The sequence below is a fragment of the Cryptomeria japonica genome, chromosome 9, assembly GCF_030272615.1.
Source record: "Cryptomeria japonica chromosome 9, Sugi_1.0, whole genome shotgun sequence".
Lineage (NCBI taxonomy): Eukaryota > Viridiplantae > Streptophyta > Pinopsida > Cupressales > Cupressaceae > Cryptomeria > Cryptomeria japonica.
In genome coordinates, this window is record NC_081413.1 from 299726115 (window position 1) to 299752669 (window position 26555).

The following is a 26555-nucleotide window of genomic DNA, read 5'->3' on the forward strand; positions in this document are numbered from 1 at the left end:
AGTAAATCAGACCTAGCTGTTTGTCTTGGGAGTTTTGATGCTATATTTGAGGGCGGCTAGGGCTTGAACAAGTCAGAGGTATTTTGGTATCTAAATCTGCATACATATGTCATCATTATCTCAGAAAAAATAAAGAAAAATTATTATAATGCATTTTTGAAATTTCTGGGCAGAGATCTAAGTTACCGGGTTCGCCTGTTTTGGTCCACACACTCGAACTGGGTTCTCCCGAGTTTGGGTTTGTGTGGGGTTCGCCTTGGGTACGCCCTGGGTATGTACCCAAGCAGTTGGGTTCGCCAACTACGAACCCAAGTACGAACCTAGGTGTATCCAAAGGCGCTGAGCACCAAAACATAACAAAAACAGACATTTTAGACCTTTTTTTGCATCCAAAAACCCTAAAAGCACCCCTTCTATCGTTGGGTTTTCGTCACACATTTATTAATGATGAAGTAGCATACTATTAAATGTATTTAGTTTTATAATTCTGAATGGTGTATTTAGCAAAGAAATAGTAATCGGGAAAAAAACCCGATTATACCGGGCTAATCGAGAATCGGTTGTCTGGGCGATTTATTCCAAAAAATCGCGATGTAATATCGTTGACAAAATTCGCGATTTTCAACGATTTTTTGCCATGATTAATCGGCAAAGAAAGATGAAAAACGGCGACTAACCCAGCGATAGAAAATCCCACGTGAAAAACCCTAAAACCGCGAAAAAAGGCGCGCAAATCTGCTGGGAAATGTTATAAGTTAATCGACGCGAAAGAGTATTCCACGAAGAGCTTCTTTGGACGACGCGGGGCTTCTTTGGTCGACGCTAGTTAGCAGAGCCGCATTTTCTTGGAGCCAGGTATTACCGGGCCACCCTATGGTATTGGTACACAATATTTTTATGTTGTGTAGCTCATAAATTATTTGGTATTTACTGGGCAACACAATATTTTAATTTTTAATGTATTTTACAATATTTTTATTGTATATTGTAAAATTCTTTTGGTTGCGGAATAAATGGAAGTTTTTTTTGGCTTTGTTATTTGTATCTTGTCCAGACTCCATACGATGTACTCTAGTTTTGAATCTTTATGTTATGTTCCCTTTGTGTTTGAATTTTTAATGTATTTTACAGTATTTTTAAGTCGTATTTAACAGTATAATACTATAATACATTAAGAGAATGAGCTACAGATTTTAATGTTAATAAAAATACAGTAAAATACACAGTATACAGTAAAAATAAACTTGATGTATACTGTGTATTTTACAGTATTTTTATTAACATTAAAATCTGTAGCTCATTATCTTAAAAAAACTGTAAAATACGACATAAAAATACTGTAGCTACACAGTATGCATTAAAAATACAGTATTAAATTTAATATTGCCACTTTACTCATGCAAAGGAAAACTCAAATACATTCAATTTTGGAAGATTTTTATCCATTGTCTTCTTGTGAGTGATTGAGTTTTTCAAGATGATGATGCTTGTTTTTCAAGATTTTTATCCACTTTACTGTTGTATCGTTTGCAATTAAGCTTATAAACACAAACCCCTTGTAAACAAAGGAAAACTCAAACACATTCAATTTTTGAAGATATTTATCCATTAACAGATTGCTGATTGAACATTAGAATGACAGAAATTTACATCAGATATTAAATATTAACAATATGCCTATTATCAGTGACCAAACAAGTACCATGGAAGTGCTCCTTGCTGTTCATGTCTACAGAGGTTTTAGTGAGTTTCCCTATTTCTGTAGCAGCCAGAATGATGATGTTGCAGACTGAAAAAATGCCTCCAAAAGATTCGAATAGACCTTTCCTTATTGCTTTAGCTTACCAATCTTCAATGCCTATCCACATTGCAAGATATGCTCAGCTCATAGACTCCAAAGACCAGGGCAATCCCTTTCATTTCAGAATTAATGAGCAAGGGAAGGTGTGAAATAAAGGCAGAATACCACACCTGGAATAATTCTTTGAGACACCCAAACCCTTGAATATGCTTGTCCTTAAAGTAAGTCGTCACTGATTATATCCTTGTTGCCACACAAAAGTACTCAAAGCAGACCCCACATACAAGATCACCAAGCTGGTAAGGAAAGCCCACATTCTTCCTTCTTCACCCTAACTGCAGTATGGTATCCAGCTTATACTTGAAAATGGCCCATGGCAAAACACTAATTCCTTTGCATAACAAGTAAAAACTAATGCTTCCAATGTAGGCATCCAAAACCAACTAGAATTGATTTCTAATGCTGATTAAAAATACAGTATACTGTATAAATCTTGTTTCAACATGTTTTTAAAAAAGATTAATGACACCCTTTCCCATTACAAACACTTTATTATCATTTCCCAATTTAACTTACGACTCATAATTATCTAGAGGAGCAAACATATCTCTATTTCCTATCATATGATTATTGCATCCATTGTCGGAAAATCAAATATCATTATGGCAACAATGCTATCTTCCTTAATGGCTATTCGCTAAGTCTATGCTTGCAACTGTTTGTCTTCTCTTCGTTTGTTGCACTTAAGAGACTAGTTTAGTTTTGTATTGGACATCTAATTGTATTGTTTTCTGAAGCTAGTTAGGGATTTTTGGAGGTCTTGGATTATGGATTATGGATTTTTGGAGGTCAGCAAGTTAGAAAAGAGTTACTCCTATATAACAATATTAACATTTTTTTCTTTCATATGGGTATATCTCTTTGAATTCAGTTTGGGATTTGAAATTCAATTACATATCTTAAGTTGTTGCAATCTTGAAATCCAATTACATTTAGATTTCCAATTTCACATGTCAATGAAATACAAATGCAATTAATATATACAAACCTAACCCTAGATCCCAAAGAATTAAAGACTGAGTGTAAAGTCTTTGCAGAATTGATTCTTCATCACAATGCCACGTCTAAAAGACTTTGCGTGGACACGTTGCACAACAATTCCTGGTAGCACGAAGGTCAAGTGCAATTGGTGTCTAGAGGACATTAGTGGTGGAATTTATCGTTTCAAATGGCATTTGTCAAAAGAACGAGGAAATAACACTGAGATATGCAAAAAATGCCCTGCAGATGTCTCGTATCAGGCAAAGCAAGCTCTTGAAGGGATTGCTGATAGCAAAGCCAAAAAGGCAAGAATAGGGGTTGAACTAGGTTCTAGTTCTGCAAATGCCAGGAGGAACCATTTGAGTGAGGAGGATGGTGAAGAAGGGGGTTTCAATGAATCTAGGTGAACACCTAGTTCTATAGCACGTGGATCAAACACAAGTGGAGGAAACATAAGTACTTTCTTCCAACCTCGTACTACACCAAGATCGCAAACCACTTTGGAGAGTACAGGATGGAGGAAAAATGTCATAGAACAAGCAAAGAAGGCAATTGGTAATTATTGGTACTCCTCTCACTTGGCATTCCATGCTTCCAGAAATCCATATTGGCAACCTATGGTAGATGCTATTGCAGGTGTAGGTTCGGGTTTTCAAGCCCCATCTTCTGAGTATTTGAGGGTTGGAATGCTACAAGATGCAATACGGGATGTTGAAGATGTTGTTAAAGAGCATCGGTTACAGTGGGCTATTACTGGTTGTAGCATTATGTCAGATGGCTGGACAGATAGAAGGAACCAGACTCTCATTAACTTCCTTGTCTCTTGTGAGATTGGCATTGTTTTTTTGAAATCTGTGGATGCATCTAATATTTCAAAAAACACAACTGCATTGTTTGAGATGTATGAAATGGTAGTTACGGATGTAGGGCCACAAAATGTGGTTCAATTTATCACTGATAATGCTGCTGCATGTCTTGCTGCTGGGAAACTTCTGACAGATGAATACCCTTCTATTTTTTTTTACACCATGTGCAACACATTGCCTTGATCTAACCTTAGAGGACATTGGAAAAATTGAATGGGTTAAGGAGGCATTTTAGAAGGTTCACAAGGTGACCAAATTTATTTATAATCACACAAGGGTTTTGTCTATGATGCTCTCTTTCACTGGGGGCAAGGAGCTAGTTCGATCGAGGGTGACAAGATTTGCAACAAACTTCCTTGCATTGCAGAAACTATGTGAGCAAAAAGTTAATTTGAAGCAAATGTTTGTTTCAGCTGAGTGGATGGAGTCTAGCTTCAAAAATCAAGCAAATGGCATAGGAGCGACAGAGTTCATCTATTCTACCAGCTTTTGGGAATCGATTGAACAAATTGTTCAATTTTTAGAGCCTCTAGTAAAAGTTTTGAGACTAGTGGATGGGGAAAAACCCCCCATGGGATATTTGTATGAGGCCATGGATAGGGCCAAGGAGGTGATAAATAGTAAGTTGGGAAATAACAGGGATATGTATGTGCTGTTGTGGGACATAATTGATAGGAGATGGGATGGACGGATGCACACTCCTCTCCATGCTACGAGATACTTTCTCAATCCTTTGTTATTCTATAAGACTCCATACATGGATATTGATGCTGAAATCAAACAAGGCTTCTTCAAGTGCATGGAGAAAATGTTTCCTATTGTGGAAAAACTTGATGCGGCTATGACAGAGTTGCAAGTGTACAGACAGGCTAAGGGTTTTCTCTCTTGTAGGGCTACCTTGCAAAGCAGGAAGACCATACAACCAGGTAGACTCTAAACTTTTAAGAATCTCTTTATATTGCCAACATGCTCATTAAGTTTGTTAAGATTTTAAGATAGAAGACTAATAACATCTCTATATAATGTGTTTTTCAGCTCAATGGTGGGCTCCTTTTGGAGATGAAATACCAAATTTAAGGTGGATGGCGGTGCACATTTTGAGCCAACCGTGCAGCTCATCAGCTTGTGAGCGTAATTGGAGTGTTTTTGAACACATACATTCCAAGAAGCGCAACCGCCTATCACAACAACGAATGAATGACTTGGTATTCGTTCACCACAACCTCCGCTTAAAGATAAAGAAAGCTCAAGGTGAGAATATTAATATATAGTTGCAATAGTTGAAATTGCATTCACTATTCAATATGTTTCTCACTCGTAAGGCAAAGACTAATTTCTACATGGCAAAAATCAGGAACTATTGAGGAAGACTCGCCAATTGACCTTGATGAGATAGATCCAGAGTGTGAGTTGATTGTTGTTGTTGTTGATGATGATCATGATGCTCCACTTGAGTCTGAAGATTTTGATATCATGAGGGAAGCCAATTGGGATCGTGAATGGTTCAATCGAGCTAAGAGAGGCTCTCACCTGGGAGCTTCATCATCAGAGCCTGCTACCCTCTAGCATGTCATTGTGTATAGTTGATTTAATTGGAATTTTGTACTTAGTTTACAAGTTGACTTTGTACAAGTCACAAACTATATTGTAATTGACATTTTGACATCTATCACCATCTAGATATTATTTATGTTGTGGTATATTTTTTTGCAATGTAATTAGCGATATGAATATAAACAACGAAAATCTATTTTCTACAATTCATATGTTGAAGTGTCTATTTTATTTGCCTTCAATATCTCTATGCTATGGAAATGCCCTTAAATGGTAAAAAAAAGTAGTTTTTGATTGTTTTTCTGCAATTTTTATGTTTTTTTGTAAATCCGAGTTTTTCTCGATTTTTTCACGATTTTTTCAAAAAATCTTATACTTTTGTTTTGCCGATTAATTCTCCAAACGATTAATGTTTCTTTGGTATTTAGTATTTAGTTTTATAATCTTGATCTAGATCCTTTTGATGATTGATGAAGATAGAAGACAATTATTATTTTTGATTGTCAATTTTGTAATTGTAATGATTTTCATTTGAATTGAACCTAGACATATATGAATCTATGATACATTGATATATATTATATGGCATATGACATAATATGATATTATTGAAATTCTGAACTATCAATTGGCATTTGGCATTGATCAATGATGAAGTAGCATACTATTAAATGTATTTAGATGAACCAAAAAGGCAATTTTTTTTTTGCCCAAACCCACGAACTGGTTTCACATCCCCGAATCCGAACCGGTAACTTGGCAACTGATTGATTGTATGAGCATGCAAATCTTTGTAAACACTTATAATAACTGCTTTGTGTACTTAGTTTTTAGCAAAGACTAATTTTATGCCTACTTGCTGCTGAAATCATTGTTCAAGCTGAGTGTGTGTCATCTCATGTTAGCATATTGGAGATTTTGTAAGTTGAATATCAATTGATAACTACTGCAGGATTCGTATTGCATTTTTTGTTGATTTGAGTGTTTGGAGACGTGTATACAATCTCAAACATTTAATTCATAAGATCTTCTCTTCAAACTGTAATTAATTTGCTGTGTATATATCCTTTCTGATGTTTGCTATCAGGATGTGTTTGTGTTGTCATAAGTACATCACTAGTGTTGGTCATAAAATTCCTTTTGCTTGTTTGTGGAGGTGCTATAACAGCTTTGTATTCATACCTGTGAACCAAAAGATGGGGTAGTTTTTAGTTTGTTTGCTTTAAATGCCAGAAAACTAGGAAGATTATTTGTGCATAGTGTAAAAAGCTGAAACTAGTTTCTGTAATTAGAGTTATAGGGTTTTAGTTTAGCTTTCAGCTACAAGGGAGCTTTCCTTTCCAATTTGAAGAAAGGTTTTAACTCACTTTCTATTCCATTTTGCATTCTCTTGAAAAGGACAGAATATAACACTAACCTAACCTAATGGTTTTTATGTTATAGGTGTTAGCACCACTGTTTATATAGAAAAGACATTGCCTGGAAATGGGTTACCTGTTTCTTTGTAATATCCTCAAATAAAATATTCTACAAATTTCTTTAACCTATAACAATACACAACAAATATGAGACAAGTTGATTAATTTCAAACCCTTTTAAAATTGCTTTTCATAAAGTATGAAATAACCATAAAGATTTGGCAATTTCTTCATAAACCTAGCACCTGAAATTGACAATTTTTTCACAGAAAATTATTGGGATTTCTTCTATTGACATAATCTGATTTTTACGCAGGAAATGTGCTGCTACAACAGCAAAAACTTGAACATAAACAGAAGCAGCAAAATTTTGAAACTAACAAAAGAAAACAACACCTGAAAAATGCAAATCTCGTAACACTACCAATTGGAAGATGAATTCCTCAACACCCGAGGCTGATCTAATTGAACCTGAAAACAGCAACAAATTGATCTTCTACAGCAACACTCCAAATTATGCAACACCCATATTGGTAACAAAACTTTAGACAACTTCACCTACAACCTGCAACAAACACATGCACTCATGTTGGACAATTGTGTTATAACCTACAAATGCTTAAGTTTTGAATGCAATCTTTGAGTGTAATTACCTCCAGAAACCAGTGGGGTTTTGTTCACTGATTTTAACTTTTAATGGATTTCTGTCTGCAAAAGGAATTGTAGAAGCACAAGTGCTCATACAGAAAATTTGAATGTAAAATGATCCAGAAGTCCCCCTGAATGCAAACATTTTGCTATTTATAATGCACTAAGGCCAATTTGGCACCTAAATTCTGATGCCATATATGGGGATAAAATAATAAACAAAATATATTTCCAAATCCTCACTCCAATCTGCATGCTAGAAATTAGCCCACTCTTACACCTTGTCATACATTTGTCATAAAATCTTTTTATTTTGGCTGTTGACCATCACAAGAGCATCCCATAAAATCCCACACACCAATTGGAGTCAAATTAATCAATTTAATATTTAATTGCCCCAAAAATGTTTTGAGAATATAAAATTTCATGGGGTCATAATTAAATATTAAAAATATTATTTACGTATTTATTCATCTTAGCTCAATAAATATTGGAATGAACTTTTTCTTCATAAAAACAAATTAATGACAATCTTAGAGGCTGGTGGTTTCTTGAGTTGTTTTCTTACATTGTTTTGTCTTTCTATGACGATCTTACCAGACAATAAAGAGGATTTTACTTCCTGTACCAGACAATAATAGTTGAATTTGAACCTTATGAATTTTTGAGTGAATCTGTTAGAATCTTTAACTCTTTTAGCTTCAAATTCAAGCTTGAGTACATTTTTAGCTTTTTCTGAGCTTAATTCATTATGCAACATTTTAAAATCTCATGCTGATTTTGAGATTTTGTTTTGATTTTAATTATGGTTTTGTTGTTATTAGTACGCTGGGAAGTTTTTGAAACTAGATTTCTTATTTGAATGGACAGTACCTTGTTTTTTTGTATATTTTCTTTTATTGTGCACAATTTGAAGTATAACTTACACAGATAAGTTAGAATTTTTAACTTATTCTTATATGCAATGCTTTTCTAAATAATTTTAATTTTCAGTTTCTCTCAATAAAACTTTTCTTTACAGAAGTTTAATTATTTTAATTCCTCCATGCTGTTGATAAATCTCTAAAATACAAGAGATGTTAAAATAATGCATATAATTGAACTATTCCCATCATATATACACTGAAACAGAACTAATGATATCCTATAACCCTAACAGTTGCAAGTTACTGATTGTGTATCGTATTTAAAATTCACAGGTTGTGAAAATTGATGTGGACTATGACAAGACATCTAAAGATGTAGATGTAAGAATGCTGAAAGAAACTCTTTGGTATTGCATTCTAGACTCTGGCAAGACTAAGGAAGAGGTATGCAGTTTCACTCATAGGTGTTTTTAAGAAAGCATTGGTTATCTGCATAGGTGTTTAAATTTAAAAATAGGATTATCCTTTCCTATAAAAGAGGTATGTGGATTCACATATACGTTTCAAAGATTGCATTGATATTGTGCATCATTGTTCTTAGGAGCTTAAAATAGTATTTTTTTGTTTCCTGGTTTCTTGGCAGCAATCAGTGTTTTATTGTTAAACTTGGTTTGGGGGTATCCCAGAGTGGAAACATGTTATGTATACGTGTCATCCTCCTTTAGGTTTGCACACACCTTTCAGGGAAAACTGTCCCCATTTGAAGTGGTTGCAGTATTCTTTGGACATCCCTTTTGGAGACAACCTAAACTTGTAAATGCCCACACTGTCTTTCTGCTGGCAAAGCCTTGTTTGGATGCAATAAAAAGGAAGGCATACCATTACAACCTGCTGTTGGTCGAAGCCTTGCAATTTCCTCTAATATTAGTTGTAGAAGGCACTAAAAGCTTTTGTAAGAATCCAAATATCTTGTGGAACTTGCTCAATGTATTCATACATTATGAATGAATTCGGGTAGGGAGGAGTGAAAATATTATCGGTAAGAGTTATATGGCTTTCAATATAATTTGAAAAAAAAAGGCAGCTGGGGAAGAGTACAGACACTTTGTGCTCTGTCCATTACAGCCAACCTGTAAAGACAGTATCTTTTCATTTTGGGTGATGTTTCTTAAACTGCAGAGTTTGCTGCACTGCCTGTATCACAATATCTTATGATTTAATAATCTTCTTTAGTGAATAAGGTTTCTTAAATTATCTTACCCATATATCCACATTGATGGCCTTGAATACCATGACTCTTTATTCCTTTCATTTTATTTGTACTATGCTATGATACTGGGTTTTCCTGTTTTAACCTGGAATCCGGTCCTGGTGCAATTCGGGTCCTGGAACGGTCTGGGTTCGCACCTGGGTGTGACCTGGGCGCCCAGGCTACACCTGGGATGAACCTGAGCCGAACCTGGGCGTTTCTGAGCACGTGGGTGCCCAAAAACAGGCAGGGAAATTGTATAATAAGCTTATTTTCCTACATAGTTTAGATGGCAGTTTCAAAATAATCCATTGGCATGATAAGTTATCGAAGGAATTTGAATGTATTGGGGATAAGAAGTTTTTACATGTTACTTCTAGTCCTAACTGTCATTTTGTGCTGATTGACTCTGTAAACTAAATTCCTTGTTACTTCTAAACTATGCCAATGGATTATATGGAAGTTACATTGTATGGATTGTAATAATGGGAGTGACAGTTTATATTGGATTTTTTTTCGCTGTACCTGCAAATCTGTACCCGTACCCTAATCGGCAACGTAAGTATCTTGTTTTTGTCATTTTGGAGAGTTGCATGAAATGTGTGAACATGCAAATTCATATGATGCCTATGGGATTCAAGGTCCACAAGCCAGCCGACGAGTTTCAACTAATGAGTGAAAAATAAAGGCCTTAAATCTGGATATTAAATCCAAAGGTTTCTTGGAAACATATTAATGACATTAATCCTTTGTGCTTTCCCCTCTATTTGCCTTAAACTCTATGAGTTTTGCAATATTCTGTCTAAAAATGCTTGCCACAACTGGAATTCCCTTTCTATGCATTCTAGTCAGCACATAGAACACATAATTATGGTAACAAAAGTTTTACTAGGTAATTCAAGCATCTTGTCTGAAGTCCTCCATTGTACACAAGTTTTGATTTTTTACCCATGTGATTGATAGAAGTTTGTTGCTTTGTTTCATTTACTTACTTCTTTTTCACTCTCCAGTCTAGAGGACATGGTTTCCTATTGAGTATTATTATTATTTAATCATTCAGTACTTTTGAAGCTTGAGTTGGTTTCTTTCTAGCTTTTCCATTTTGATATGGTCATTATTTATTACCATCAAAGATGTTCTTTTAACAGTAGAGTGAATGCTTTTTTTCATAGTGAAAATATAAGCAAAAGTGCATTTGCAAACTTCTAAATTTATTTGCTCTGAATGCTATATAGCCAGGCATCCTACTGCTTTGCCTATCAGTTCAAGTTTGTCTTGAAAAACATGCATGCATGCCATATGCCTCATTCGAAATCATGTCTCTCACCAGTAAATTACATGAAAGATTTTGGGCTTCATTGCACTCAGCGGTCTTTATTACCATGGATTTTATCTAATCCATGAAAATCTATTATATTTTATTTATGTTTTGCTTTTTAATTCAGGCTTTTGTATTTCTCTTAACATCGATCAAAATATTGTTTCATTCCATGACTTGATGAAGGAACACAATATGGTAGTGACTTACTATGGTCATTTGCTAATTTCTAAATTTATCTGGTCTTGAATGCTGAATAGCCAGGCTTCTTACTCCTTTGCCTATGAGCCCAAGTTTGTCTTCAAAAATTATGAGTCTCACTAATCAATTACATCGAAGATTTTTTGACTTCATTACATTCATTGGTTGTTATATCTATGGATTTTATCTATTCCATGAAAATCCATTATAATTTATTTTTCTTTGTAATTCATGCTTTTGTATCTTTAAAAATCAATCAGCATATTGTTTCATTCCATGACTTAAAGGAACACAAAATCACGGTAGTTACTTATGGTCATTCTGGATTGAGCACAAATGTCACAGGACAAACCTTTTTGGTTTCGATCTATTTGCTCGTTTCTTATTTTGGTTTATTGAAATGATTATGTAATTTTTTTGTAGTTCTCTTTGAAAATCAATGTGGTTTTGAGTGACGTTGGGATTCATTTTGTCAGGATGATGAAGCTAGGCCAGAAAGCATAACATCATTCAAGCGACTACTTAACAAATTTCCAGCCACATGCCTAGCTGCTGCACCTGAGGATATCTCTGCACATCTCTGTTTCATTTGCTTGTTACATTTAGCAAATGAGCATAATTTAAGAATTCAAGGTTGCCCAAGCTTGGATGATCTCTTTATTTTTAGTATCCCAAACATTGATCATTTCTCTGATGCAGATGATTAAGCAGGATGCATATGTATGTTATGTACATTAGTCTAATAACATGTAAAGTGTGTTAGTATGAGAGTGTTGTAATGATGTAATGTGTCATATGGGAATGTGAGAATAATTCTTTGCTGTATAGTATATTGCAGTCTGTACAAACACATTTCTGGCAGTATTGTCACTATTTTTGTGCAACGCAAAGAAGACCCTGAAGGGCTTTTTAAATTATCCTTTCTAGAGCTTGAGATGGTAAGAACAAAGGTGGAACAAAATATGATGACTTGAGTGCAAAGCCGTTTACTTAAGTATACAGCTTGTGAAATCTTAGCATAAAGCTTTTAAAGGTGGAAACTGAAAAATTCGCTAGTGTGCTAGTTTTCTGAAATTTTCCCCGAAAATAAATCACAACTTAAAAACATTTGGAACTGAAGAGTCCTCCCAACTTTTACAGAAGTTTGTTGTGCTATGTTAACCGCCAACCATGTATATAAAAAGTACAGAATTTCAAGAAAAAAATGAAGGATGTTTATAAAGTAATGCTAATTCAAGAATACAATATTGACCTTTGAATCACTAGTATTCTAAGCTTCAGAAGTTGTAGGCTTTCTTAAAATTAGCTCTAGCAGGGAAGTTATATTGTGATCTGCAGGACATTTTTCTGTTTTATGACATGCTCATATATTTTGGGCGTACTGTAAGGTTACCTTTGCTTTTGAACTTATCTCCATAACGAAGTCTGCAAAGTAAATTCCAGTAGCCATAATCCATATCTGAGGAAAGAAAACTGATGATATTTTCATGTTTCGTTGCTATATACATGCAACTCATCATTTGAAAGACATTATGCTGTGATCAGACAGAAATCTAATGCCTTTACATTTCTTCTCGGAGCTCCTCCTCATTTTGTTTTTCTTTAGATGCTGGTTCATTACTTCTTATCCTTGTTAAACTGATAAACTTGGCTTGGTGTGCCATTGCAATGAATTTGATGTCCCATGTCTTGGGATTATTGAAATGGAAATGGTCATAATGTTATAGATAAATTTGTAGATTTGTGAAAGTGTGTTCGATGTAACAGATTTTTTTTCTTTCTGTAGCTGAAGACTATATTGTGCAACTTAATAAACAAAAGCTGCAGTGCAGCCAAGTTCCTGCAGGCTGGTTTTGTTTTGTTCCTTGTGCTTTTGGCTTAATTAGCAATTGACTTATTTGATCAGTTGCATTTAAGTTAAGTTGCTTTAAAGGTTAGAACTGACTGGCCCTTCCGGACGGTGCTTTTTGGGAAATGTAGAGCTTTGAATAAGTGCCTCAATATATCCTCCAGTTTTCCTTCCAGCAAAGACATCCACGAGAGTTGTCTTGCCAGCATCAATGACTCCTATCAATGCTGTAAGAACACCAGGCCTAAATTTCCCTGTAACATCTCCAAGCAATTGAAGTCTATCTTCATTGGCAGCATGTTCTCTCATTTCCTACAGTCTAAAGGCAAAGTTTGTCAGTCAAAATCTTCGAAGTAAAACAAATTATAAAAAACAGCAATCATTGAATCATTTAATTGGTCAGTCCCAGAGCTCAATTCAAATACTGAAGGTAACTCAACAAAGTATTTGACATCTTCAGAAGACATGTTTAGTGGTTGAAATGGTAGAAACATTCTTCATTTTGTAGAACTCCTGTTGCAGTCTCTAGTGCTGATTCACTGTTGCTTTGCAGACTAGATCATTGGCTACTCATTTGTCTGACCTGCACTTCAAATGCATAACCAAATAATCAGCATCGGATCATAATTTGGTAAACAATCAGAAAATAATGGATCGGATATACTCAAGTTCTACTTACGTTCTTCCCGTTCAAGTAAGAAGAATATCTGAACCAGAGGAGTTTCAAAGATCCCTTACAAGTATTGTTACCATCTGTGGAAGACAATGGCCATGGCAGAGATTGATTTGTTGACCTTGATATGTTTAGTCTCTGCTCTGTACCATTCTCTTAGGATTGCAATTCATCTAGAGCTTCGTCGGAGACAGAAGCTTGAGGTTTACCAAGAGCTACAGAAAACCAAATCCCCTATTATTTCATATGGGAAAGGAAAAGACAAATGAGGGAGCAGTACAAAGAAAAGATGTATTTGTATTGAAATAACTCGCGACTTAGATATGCAGGAGCAAATGTGAAAACCACTGAAAATCCCAACAAAGCAGAAGATCTTAGCGAAAAACAATATTCCCTTGAGTAGATGCCATGGTTCTCCTTCGCTGCTACACCCAATTTTTTGTCATTTTCTGCACTGAGAGGCAAACAGCATCCGAGGAAACAAGTTACTTGAGGCAAGCAATGGAAAAAAGTTCCCTGTAACTTAAAACTTCGCTTCAAGTAAATTTATGATTTTATCATATGCATCCGTTATAGCTCAATATTCCATCCAGGCATAATATTTCCGTTCTACGATCCAATAGGGAATTCTTAAGACATGTAACATGTGGAAGGCTTAAAATTTTCCATCTTGGAGCAAGCATCTCATTAATAGTGATAGCATACTCTGCGTGCATCAAGGGTGAATACTAGTAGCTCGATATCCCACCAGTTAGGAATGTTTTCTGCATTAGAAATACATCATACAGTTAATCTCAATGTGTAGTGATAAGATATTCTCAACTCTAGTCTCATATAAATGCCTTAATTTTTTTACGACAATATGGCTTGAAGGTAGAAAGAGACGGAACTGCTAACCCCTCGGCAGCATGAATCCCCAAGCTTAAATTTTATAAGGAGGGACAAAGACCCTCTGGTGTCAGCTATTATCATTGTCCTGCATATTCCTGCAATAAGGTGGAACATGGAGGATGCGATTTGATGAACTATAAAGATCAGAAGGAACTACTCAGATTGGAGAATCTAACTAATTTTGTTTATCCACTTCTGTATTATTATGTGCCTTCTTCTAACTTCAAAATTCTTAGGTGTTACTTTTAACTATCTTGTCGATAATGTACACTTTATAGATGATTAAACATTAACTTTTATTTTATATTACATATTTATTTGAAAGTTTAAAACTATTTTAGTACTTTTATCAATAAGTATTGTGCATCAATCTTATATATGGAAAAAATTATTGAGATAAAATTAGTCAATATTTCATTGAAATTAAATAATTTTTTTAATGTAATAAGGAAGAAATTTCTTGATTATATAATTGTAGGTAAAAATAAGTGTACTCTTGATTTCTACAACTAATTTAGATTGCTTAACATTTTACTTGATAAAACACAACATTTATATTTCTCCCAAAGCATGATGATATCTTACAAAGTTAAAGACATTCATCTTTCCAAATCAAACAAAGACATGAAAGGATTCTTTCATAAGCACAACTTTTAATGTGTGATGCATCACCCTTTACATTCATCACTTGTTCCATAGCATGATATACTAATCTAATCATTCATTAGATCTCTTGATATTATCCATGCAAAAGGCATCCAACTAATTTACTCTTTTATACGAGGTCATGAATGCAATTGGAAACTTAGGCCGTCAACTGAAAAATTGGCTTAAATCAAACATTTCTTTTATACACTCCAAATCATATTCATAAGTAAACTCTCAAATATTCTAATTGATACAAACTACCCACCAAGTAGTATCCTTATTAATTCATATATTTAGATATAGAGAAGAGGATGAGAAAGAGAGAGAAAGCTACCAATCAAGCATTATTTATATCAAATTAAGTTTATCTTATATTCATCAAAATGCATGCCAAATAGAATTCAAACATGTCCTTACACATGCAAGCACTTCATTTCATTAAACATAGGGGAAACAACTCATCATTTCAACATAGTAAAGCTAATAGCGTGATTATATGACAATACTTCATTTTATACATACACATCATCACCAATTAAGGGGGGACATACACTTTCATTCTAATCTATAAACATGATCATCCATAAGTCTAATATTATCTTTTGCATCCAAGAAAACACTAGAAGTCACAGGGGCAACTCAAGGGACATAGAACCAAATCACCAATTACTTTCATTAAGAGCATACAAAAAGAGATAAATTCATACAATGTCAGTAAACAACAATAATCCAAGAAGAGATTGCACCAGTACACACAACCAAACTAACTCTAGGGTTTCCATAACCTTTCCCCAAACATGCATTGAGAAGATTAAACACATAGACACGAAGCACTATGACTAACTTGCTACAACAACACACTATACAAGATCAAGGGCAATAATATTAACCAGAGATCCTAGTGTTTGAAACATGGGCTCTGAAACTAGTTGTAATGCCCTGCTAAGGAACCCCAAAGGACAACTAACCAAACAAACATAGCAATAATTTCTTTATTTATTTTTTAACAAATTACATTACAATCATAAACTAATCATGAAATTAACTATTACAAATGCACAAGCGAAAGATAAACATTCACATAAACTAAGTCCTCTTGTGGGTTCCCTATTGTCACTACTAATACAACACTCCTAAACAAGATCTAAGAAAATTAAACCATACTGAAACAATAACAACATTACATAATGTAAGAACATTCACATCTATCACTAGGTTCATTTTAAACACCAATTCAAGTGTTCTTATGACAACCTTTTTAAGAAATGATAAGGTAGTTCATACATCCACATGAGAGTAATCGGTACCAACATTGAGCTACCTAATGTCTACTCAAGGATTACATGACCACTAATTATATTAATCCAATTTACATCATCCTCCATGAGGAGTGTCCAAAATATAATAATAATGAAACAATTACAATAATTTCCAATAATACATATCATCTACTAACACAATAATTGAACAATCTGCATCATGAATAAAGAGAAATTGGAAAGAAGATACAAGATCCAACCAACACACACAAACCAATGGAGATTAGTAACAACCACCTAACCATGTGGAACCCTTAGGTCCACCCCATCGTGCTCTGGAGATAGACACTAGACCCTACACACAAACAAACTAAGCCAACTCACAAACACAACACCATAACCAAGGAAATTGGATATACATAAGGATAACCAAGATACTCAACAAGGTTCCACCAGAGGCTTCTATACACAACCACTTAGCAAAGGGTCCTAGAGTACAAATAGGGAAGAGTGTCATCACATGGCCTCAACACGAGTTTCCCTTGCAGCCTCTCTAGGCTCCATCGCCCATTTGACAACTCATGTGGAATCGAACAATCCTTTCATAGAGATGAGGAAGTTCGATCATGCTAGATCGACCTCCCCAGGACAGATAGGCCTCCCCAATCCTATCCTTAGTCTGAACTAGCATTCAATGCCATGGGTGGGACACCTTAATTATCTTGTTAATGTGTGTTTTCCCCCCAGTTCATTTATTATGTTATCGCTTGTTTAAGAAACTCTTAATGAGATTCCATGGTAGCCACTTTAGGGCTCCAACATCCATTAAGAGACACTCCCCTTATCCTGCACCTAGACACCTCTAACCTGGGGTTCCATTCCAAGGAATAATAAGCACCAATAGCATATATATCTCATATGAATCATACATAAGTCCATACTCAAGATACTGAATCATAAATCATACACATGCCTTCCTAGACCTTATCCATCAAGATTCATCGATGAAACCATTCCGAAAAGCAATAACAACTGTATTATTCCACAACAAAGCATATGAACAAAAAAATAACCCAATTCAAATCTATTATACTCAAAACCATAAAATAGACAATCTACAAGATCAAATTGAACCTCTGGGATACTTCGAGAACCAAAACAAGATCAAACAAAGAACTATGCACTTGAGCCCAGTTCCTATGCATTTGTAGGTTAATGTTGCACATTTGCAGACTATTGTTGTACATTTGTAGCCCAGACTGTACATTTTCATCCCAACACTACACAGTTGAAGCAAAAACTATGCAGTTGCATGGAACCCTACACATTTGAATAGGGGTGATTTCAGGCACTCAATCGGGTAACCAAATGACTCTAGAAACAAAATTAGTAAACAAACCATTTGAGATAGGTCTGATTATCCTCCATAAACTCAACCAAATCAGCCCCAACAATTATACATAGAAAACAAGACATCGAACTCTCAAACAACCCCCTATTTGCAGAAAAAAATGCCAACATTTCAATGTATAACTTCACATTCATAACAAGAAATTGAAACCACAATATTTTTCCTTTTCAAATATAAAAAATAAAAGAACATATAAAGATCAAACGAAGAGGGTAATAAACCCTACCTCGAATCTTACAAAAACAAAGAGAAAGAAGAAAGAAGGAAGCACAAAATCAACCCATGAACAATAAGGAGTTATACTAGAAAGCAAGCCAAAATGCAACAATAATCCTCTAGAAAACCCTCTACCAACACACAAATCCAATCTCCCAAAATCTCTCCAAAATCCTTTCCCTACAAGCACACAAATCCATCCAAAAATCCTCTCCAAAACTCTCAAATTCATTCTCACAAAAATTCTCTCCCAAAAACTCCAGCAATAAACTACCTTCTCCTTTCAAAAACTAGTCATAAAGTAAGAAATTCCCTTGCACAAACATGTACAAGAATTCACAACCAACCCCCAAAACAAAAACTATACAAATCAATATAAAAATTTATTAATTAAACTTATATAAAATGCAGCCAACTCCCACCAATAATGATAAATAAATATAAAGAACCAATGCATAAAATTCACCCCACTCCAAAATAATTAGCTAGTTAAAAATACTAATTAATTATCACTCCACCACAACAAATGCATTATGCTTATAAATCACATAATAATAATAATAATAATAATAATAATAATAATAATAATAATAATAATAATAATAATAATAATAATAGAGTTGACTTGGATCATAGATTTGCTCCCCATTCCCATTGGTCTCGAGTTTGACTCTAAGGCATGGAATCACTCAATGCACCTGGCTTGCAGGCGACTTGATACATCTCCAAGGATTAGTCTTGCTTCAAGCTCACCCCATCCTGAACCCCAACTTGGCAGCAAGTCCAAGGTTTGGTAGGTTGGGCTCTAGGCTTGGGTCACGGGGATACCTTGAATTACCAAAAAAAGAGTCATAAATACTTACACCATAAATGATATTACCAACTCATAAATATTATTAAAAATGCAACACATGAATGCACATGAACATAGCCAAGATAGAGAATGTCATTTGACACATCACCAAAGCAAACTGACTTAGGGATACGAACATTGCCTTTATGGCAATTCAAACAAGTTATCTCAAGACCAAAGGTGATTGTCTTAATATGAGACAATGGCTAGGGCTTAGTGAATGTGGGCCTTAATGCTATCTCCATTGCCACCATAGGGGATTGTTTAGACATGCTTAGACCTATGAAGCCAGGTGGAGTCGATGCCTAGTACCTACATCACCCAAACATAAAACACCCGCACAATGTATATAACCATATGCATATCTAACAATAGCATCATAATCAATCCTCCAATAGAATCACTTGAAATATATATTAGTACTTCATGATCCATCATAATCATAACACTTCATCTCGTATAAAAACATCAAGAAACCATTAGCACTAAACCTTACTATCATCGTTACACCCTCATCATATCAAAACCAATAGGACATCATAATTATAATCCTAAACCCTAATACCACCAATAGGTCCTTAAAAGTATATATCATTATAACATAGTCATGTCCTAAAATAATATAGGCCCATTATACAGTAGCAACCTTCGATAAATCAACTGAGTAAGCCTACTTGTAATAGGCAACATACTACTAAAAACCAATCATATATGCAAAAGAAACATAATAAGAAAACAAACATAGAAAGAGTTACCCTAGATCATAAATCATTTCCCAAAAGAGAACACATAGAAAACATGGTTAGAAAAATCCACTAGTCAATAACACATTCCATCAATAGTAGAGTAACATTAAATAACCACCTAATTAGCACAATCCAGACATTTTCACCTTATACTTAGGCATCTTCATATTCACATAAGCAACCAAAATATTAAATTCATTGGAAGGGGATTCTAACATCAAATGCATTCTCATCTATTTAGATGATGTTGTTAGAATAACCGGTGGACAACTGAGGGGGGAAGGGGGGGGGGGGGTTGAATTAGTTGTCAACAGATTATATTATTCAAACCACTTTATAACCTTTAACTGGAGCACATAAATGTTAAATACCGGAATATCAGAAACAGATACTGGTAAGCAATAAAACTTAAGAACGAAACAGAGAATCAACACAATGCAACCATACCACATAACACCATGATTTGTACGTGGAAAACCCGATAAAGGAAAAAACCACGTTGGGAAGCCTACCCATAGTCAGATGATACTTTTGCAGAAAGTATGTGATACAATAAGGGGCCTACACATGCAGGGAGGCACACTGCCTAGAGCGTACTGCTCATTACAAAGGAGTCTCACTGATTACCGAGAGGTTTTAACCACCTCAATATAATTGGACAGCAATCCAGAAGAATGAACTGCCAATGATAGCATCTACCATGCCTGATTATAGTCTCGGTTAAGCTCAATACCGGAGGCCTTTGACCTTTTACATAAACCCAATTCGATCACCTATGATCGACCAAATCTCCTTCGCATATGATATTTCATTCCATGACTATTACCAACACGATCTACAATGAGATCTTACATGAATTTATACAAACCCTAAGGCCTAAACCAATTAGGTCAGCCACCTAAAAGATATTGCAATAAGATCATTACATACATCCACATTACAATGATATACCATGTCAACTTTAGACCAAAACAACATTAACCAATCCATAAATCATCCTAGTAACGTGTAGAGAACACGTAACATGATACCGGTCCATAACCTGGACCCAAATAGATTTACCATGCCAAAGCGATGTCTCCAATTAGTTGAGGCACAAACAAAGATCACCTTCTGCATCCTGAATTCCATCTAGAAGCCGCACCAACACCACTTATACATCTTGTCAAAGATTCTCAGTAAAAGCTCTATCGGTAAAACCTTAAACCCTTACCAATATAGACTTACTAGAGTGTATGATAGCATCCGATCATCAAGTCAATACCAACTGACCAAAACATACTCCAGAAACATCCAACCAAACATATTCCATTGATCCAAACATGTCGGTAGTATCCAGTTGATAGTCCCTTCTGCCGGTAACACTAGTTCTTCTACCGGTAACCAAAATCTGTCTGCCGGTAACCAATCATAATAGCTAGTGTTGACATCAATGACAAAACATCAATGCAACACATAATCAATTCCTTCATATTTCCAACAATCTCCCCCTTTGGCATTGATGGCAACACTAGATGTGAAAAAGAAAACATCCAAGTGCCAAGAAATGCCAAAAATTTCTCATAGAAGATATAACAATGACAAACTAAAAAATCCTAGCAACTCCCCCTGAGGAGTGCAGTCCAATCTAAAACTGATCTGAATCTCTCTCCCATATGACATATTATGACATTATTTTTCACATATAACTCTCCCCCTTTGATATCAATTCCAAAGTTATGACATAGATATCAAAATCCTGTGAATTTCAAAGCTGACTACTCCCCCTGAGTAGTAGCACCACTACATCAATCCAGAACAAAGGATAAAGCTAATGATGCATACTGGACTGATGCTCTTCTCCATCAATTAAGTTTTTTCCAGAGGGGTAGATACCCATAATCTGTCTCTCAAATATTCAAATGATTCCTTAGACAACGATTTAGTGAATACATCTGCAATCGGCTATTTAGTGTTCACATAAACCAATTTGATTTCCTTTTCCTCCACCTTTTCCTTCAGAAAGTTATATTTTATTGAATTGTGCTTAGTCTTAGAGTGAAATACCGGATTCTTAGATATGTCAATAGCTGCAGAGTTATCACAATAGATAACTACCGGTTCACTGCAATTTACCTTGATATCCTTCAACATATGCTTCATCCACAAGACTTGAGTGCAATTAGTTGCTGCTGCAACATATTCAACTTTTGCAGTAGATAAAGAAATGCATGACTGTTTTTTGCTGATCCATGAAACCAATTTCTTTCCAAGAAAGAAAGCTCCACCAAAAGTGCTCTTCCGATCATTAGTATCTCCTGCCCAATCTGCATCTGTATATGCACATAAAGTGAAGTTATCATCTCTAGAGTACCATAAGCCATATTCTGTTGTTCCTTGCAAATACCGGAATATCCTCTTTACTACACATTCATGATTTTCTTTTGGATTACTTTGATATCTTGAAACAATACTTACTACATTCATAATATTCGGTCTAGTCCGAGTTAGATACAACAAGCCACCAATCATAGACTTATACCTTGTTAAATTTACCAGTGTAGATGTGTCTTTGATAGATAATTTCTCACTTGTCACCATAGGAGTACTTACCGGTTTGGAATTATCCATACCAAACTTCTTCAACAATTCCCTTAGATACTTAGTTTGACAGATAAAAATGCCTTTGTCAGTTTGAGTAATCTACAAACCTAAGAAAAATCTCATCTCACCAATCACAGACATTTTAAATTCATTCTTCATATTATTAGAGAATTCCATGCACAATTTATCTTCACCTCCAAAAATGATATCATCAACAAATACTTCAATAATCAGAATATCATCATCAATGACCTTGTATTATAAATTACTATCAGCACTGCCCTTAGTAAAACCAAGCTTCAAAAGATATTTATCCAACCTTGCATACCAAGCTCTAGGAGCCTGTTTCAATCCATATAATGCTTTCCTTAACTTGCAAACCATATCTTTGTCATCTGTCAGTGAAAATCCATCCGGTTGCTCAATGTATACTTATTCCTCAAGTTCACCATTCAAAAATGCACATTTAACATCCATTTGATAGACCTTATAGTTCTTGTATGCTGCATAGGCAAGAAATAGTCCAATAGCTTCAATTCTAGCTACTGGTGTAAATGTCTCACCATAATCAATTGCTTCCATTTGAGAATATCCTTTACAAACCAGTCTAGCCTTGTTTCTTACAACTTGACCATCCTCATTTAGTTTATTTCTAAAAACCCATTTAGTTCCAATAACATTCTTATTTTTTAGGCCGGGGAACTAAAGTCCAAGTCTTATTCTTCTCTATATGATCTAATTCATCTTCCATAGCTTTTAACCAATGTTTATCTTTACAATCATCAATAACAAATGCCAGTTCAATATAAGAAAAAATACATACATCTTCATTTTCCAGTCTTCTTGCCATAACTCCCTTGTTCCTGTCTCCAATGATTTGATCTTCAGAATGATTTAATCTTACATACCTTGGTGTTTGCTGAACTTCAGGTTCTCTATTCTGATCATCAGTTACAGTTGAATTTTCTGAATGTACTGATGTAACCGTCTCAGTATCTTGTACCGATTGAGGCATTGCCAAATTAGTTATGATCACTTCCACTGCCGGTTCTCTGTCATATGATATAGATTGATCTCTGTATTTCTCATCAACTTTCACATTTTCTCTCTCAACAATTTTCTGCAATCTTTTGTTATAACATCTATATTCTTTTCTCTGAATTGAATATCCAAGAAATATCCCTTCATCACATCTAGGATCAAACTTCCCAATTGAATCATCCCTTTTGATATAACATTTACTTCCAAAATTTTTGAAATATTTAAGAGTAGGTGTATGTCCAAACCATAATTCATAAGGAGTCTTACCAGTTTCACCTTTGATATGAACTCTGTTGAATGTGTAGACTGCTATACTTACTGCTTCTCTCCAGTAGACGTGAGGCAATTTGGCTTCTATCATCATGGCTCTTGCTGCATCCAAAATGGTTCTATTTTTCCTTTCCACTACTCCATTTTGCTGAGGAGTCTGGGGTGTAGATAACTGTATCCTAATTCCATTTATCTCACAAAAAATGTTAAATTCATGAGATGTGAACTCACCGCCTTGATCTAATCTCAGACATTTGATTTTCAATCCAGCATCCATTTCCACCTTTGCTTTAAAGATCTTGAATTTCTCAAAAGCTTCAGATTTCTCTCTTAGAAAAGTTACCCACATCATTCTAGAATAATCATCAATTATTAGCATGAAGTACCTATCACCTTGAAAGTTTCTGGTCCTTGCTGGACCAAATAAGTTGGTATGAACCAAATCAAGCACATCATTAGATTTATCATGTATGCTCTTAAAAGAAGTTCTAACTTGCTTTCCAAATTGACATTCCTTACATACCAGATTATGAGGCTTTATTTATTTTAGGTATATCTCTAATTGCCATTGTTGAACTGATCTTAACAATACAATCAAAATTAATATGACACAACCTCTTATGCAATAACCAACTCTCATCAATATGAGCAATCAAACATGTCTTATCATTGGTGTTCAAGTGAAAGATATTACCTCTAGTCTGAGTACCGATTGCAATCTCCAAACCAGTTCTGTTAATGATTTTGCATTTTCCATATTTGAACTGAAGTTGGAATCCCTTATCCACCAATTGACCAACACTTAAAAGATTATGGTTTAAACCTTCTACATAGTAGACATTATCAGTATTATGTTTGCCATCCAGAGAAATAATACCTTTACCTTTGATCATATATGCTTTGTCATCCCCAAATTTGACTTGACCGCCATTGTATTCTTGTAGGGACAAAATTTTTCTTTTACCTCCAGTCATATGATGTGAGTATCCACTATCAATTACCCATTCATCCTTGTCTTCAACTTTTGTTGCCAGGGCCTTTTCCTCATTCTTGATAACTGGTTCATCTTCCTTTAAAGCATAGAACGCCCATTCCTTTCCACTGCCGAATCCACTAGCAGAGTCTCCTACCGGCTCATCCTTTGAGTCATCACTTACTCCTTCCTCATCCGCTATATAGCATAGTTTGTTTTTCTTGAATCTATATTTGTTCTGATTAGGCTTAAATGTTTTCTTAAGTCTGTCTTCAAATCTTGCATTCCTTTCAGGACATCTAGATGCGAAATGCCCAATCTTATTACATGCAAAACATTTAAAAGGTTCTTTTCCTTCATACTTACTTCCTGCCGGTCCTTTAGGTACTCTTCTAGCAAATAGGGCTTCAAGTTGCTCAAATTATTCATCACCAATTGTTAGAATAACCGGTGGGCAACTGAGAGGGGGGGGAGGAATCAATTGTCAATAGATTATATTAACCAAACCACTTTATAACCTTTAACCGGAGCACATAAACATTAAATATCGGAATAGCAGAAATAGATACCGGTAAGCAATAAAACTTAAGAATAAAACAAATAACCAACACAATGCAACCATACCCCATAACACCATGATTTGTACATGGAAAAACCGGTAAAGGGAAAAACCACGATGGGAAGCCTACCCATAGTCAGATGATACTTTTGCATAATGTATGTGATACAATAAAGGGTATGCACATGCAGGGAGGAACACTGCTTAGAGCGTACTGGTCATTACAAAGGAGTCTCACTAACTTCAGAGAGGTTATAACCACTTCAATATAATTGGACAACAATCCAGAAGAATGAACTGCCAATGATAGCATCTACCATGCCTGGTTACAGTCCCGGTTAAGCTCAATACTAGAGGCCTTTGATCTCTTACATAAACCCAATTCGATCACCTATGATCAACCAAATCTCCTTCACATATGATATTTCATTCCATGACCATTACCAGCACAATCTACAATGAGATCTTACATGAATTTATACAAACCCTAAGGCCTAAACCAATTATGTCGGCCACCTAAAATATATTGCAATAAGATCATTACATACATCCACATTACAATGTTATACTATGTCTACTTTAGACCAAAACAACATTAACCAATCCGTAAATCATCCCAGTAATGTGTAGAGAACACGTAACATGATATCGGTCCATAACCTGGACCCAAATAGATTCACCATGCCAAAGCGATGTCTCCAATTAGTCGAGGCACGAACAAAGATCACCTTCTGCATCCTGAATTCCATCTAGAAGCTGTACCAACACCACTTATGCATCCTATCAAAGATTCCCAGTAAAAGCTCTGCTAGTAAAACCTTAAATCCTTACCGGTATAGGCTTACTAGAATGTATGATAACATCCAATCATCGAGTCAATACCAACCGACCAAAACATACTCCAAAAACATCAAATCAAACATATTCCATTGATCCAAACATGTCGGTAGTATCCAACTGATATTCCCTTCTGCCAGTAACACTAGTTCTTCTACCGGTAACCAAAATTTATCCATCGGTAACCAGTCATAACAACTAGTGTTGACATCAATGACAAAACATCAATGCAACACATAATCAATTCCTTCATATTGCCAACAGATGTGATATCACCCCTTTCCATCCAACATCCATAGAACATAAACATGCTTCTTTCATCAATTCACCATATTAGTAGGAACTTCATCATCGTAGTGACCCCTAGATATACCATACATCTCTTTCTACACTAATTATTACTACATCACTTACATCATCTACGTTAAAGTGTAGTTTCGATATTATACTACCTGCTTTATCATGTGAGTGTTAGAGAGGTATTACAACAAGTCACTGCTTACAGGAACTAGATGATGAAGTGAAACTTGTTGGTTGTTGGTTATCATTTTGATAGGGTATCCAAAGATTCTAATTGACCTTTTTCATCACTAAAATTGTTAGGGGTATCTACAACATGTTACAATCTTGACTAGTTTTTACACAAATTAATGACCACATGAAATAAAAAACTTGAACATGTCTTTTAAGCGGTGTATAATCAGGCATCTCAAGTGAGATATTTGAATCTGCAAGTACTTGGACTTGCAAAGCTCTTTCAAATTTCTAATTTCCATTTTACTTA

At 35.1% G+C, this 26555-nt stretch overlaps 2 protein-coding genes across 2 annotated transcripts in view; both read left to right on the forward strand.

Annotated features, from left to right (window-relative positions):
* LOC131079582 (condensin complex subunit 2) overlaps window positions 1–11879 on the forward strand; it is a 56111-nt gene extending 44232 nt beyond the window's left edge. The window contains exons 12-13 of the mRNA XM_058017571.2: window positions 8528–8638; window positions 11439–11879. Coding sequence (XP_057873554.1) covers window positions 8528–8638; window positions 11439–11669 — 342 coding nt within the window. The 3' untranslated portion in view covers window positions 11670–11879. The remainder of the gene's footprint in view (window positions 1–8527; window positions 8639–11438) is intronic.
* Window positions 4776–5364, forward strand: LOC131079583 (uncharacterized). The gene is made up of 2 exons (XM_058017572.1): window positions 4776–4959; window positions 5063–5364. Exons 1-2 carry the CDS (start codon window positions 4791–4793, stop codon window positions 5272–5274), a joined length of 381 nt encoding a protein of 126 aa, XP_057873555.1. The 5' UTR covers window positions 4776–4790; the 3' UTR covers window positions 5275–5364.
* Window positions 11880–26555: the final 14676 nt, after the last annotated feature.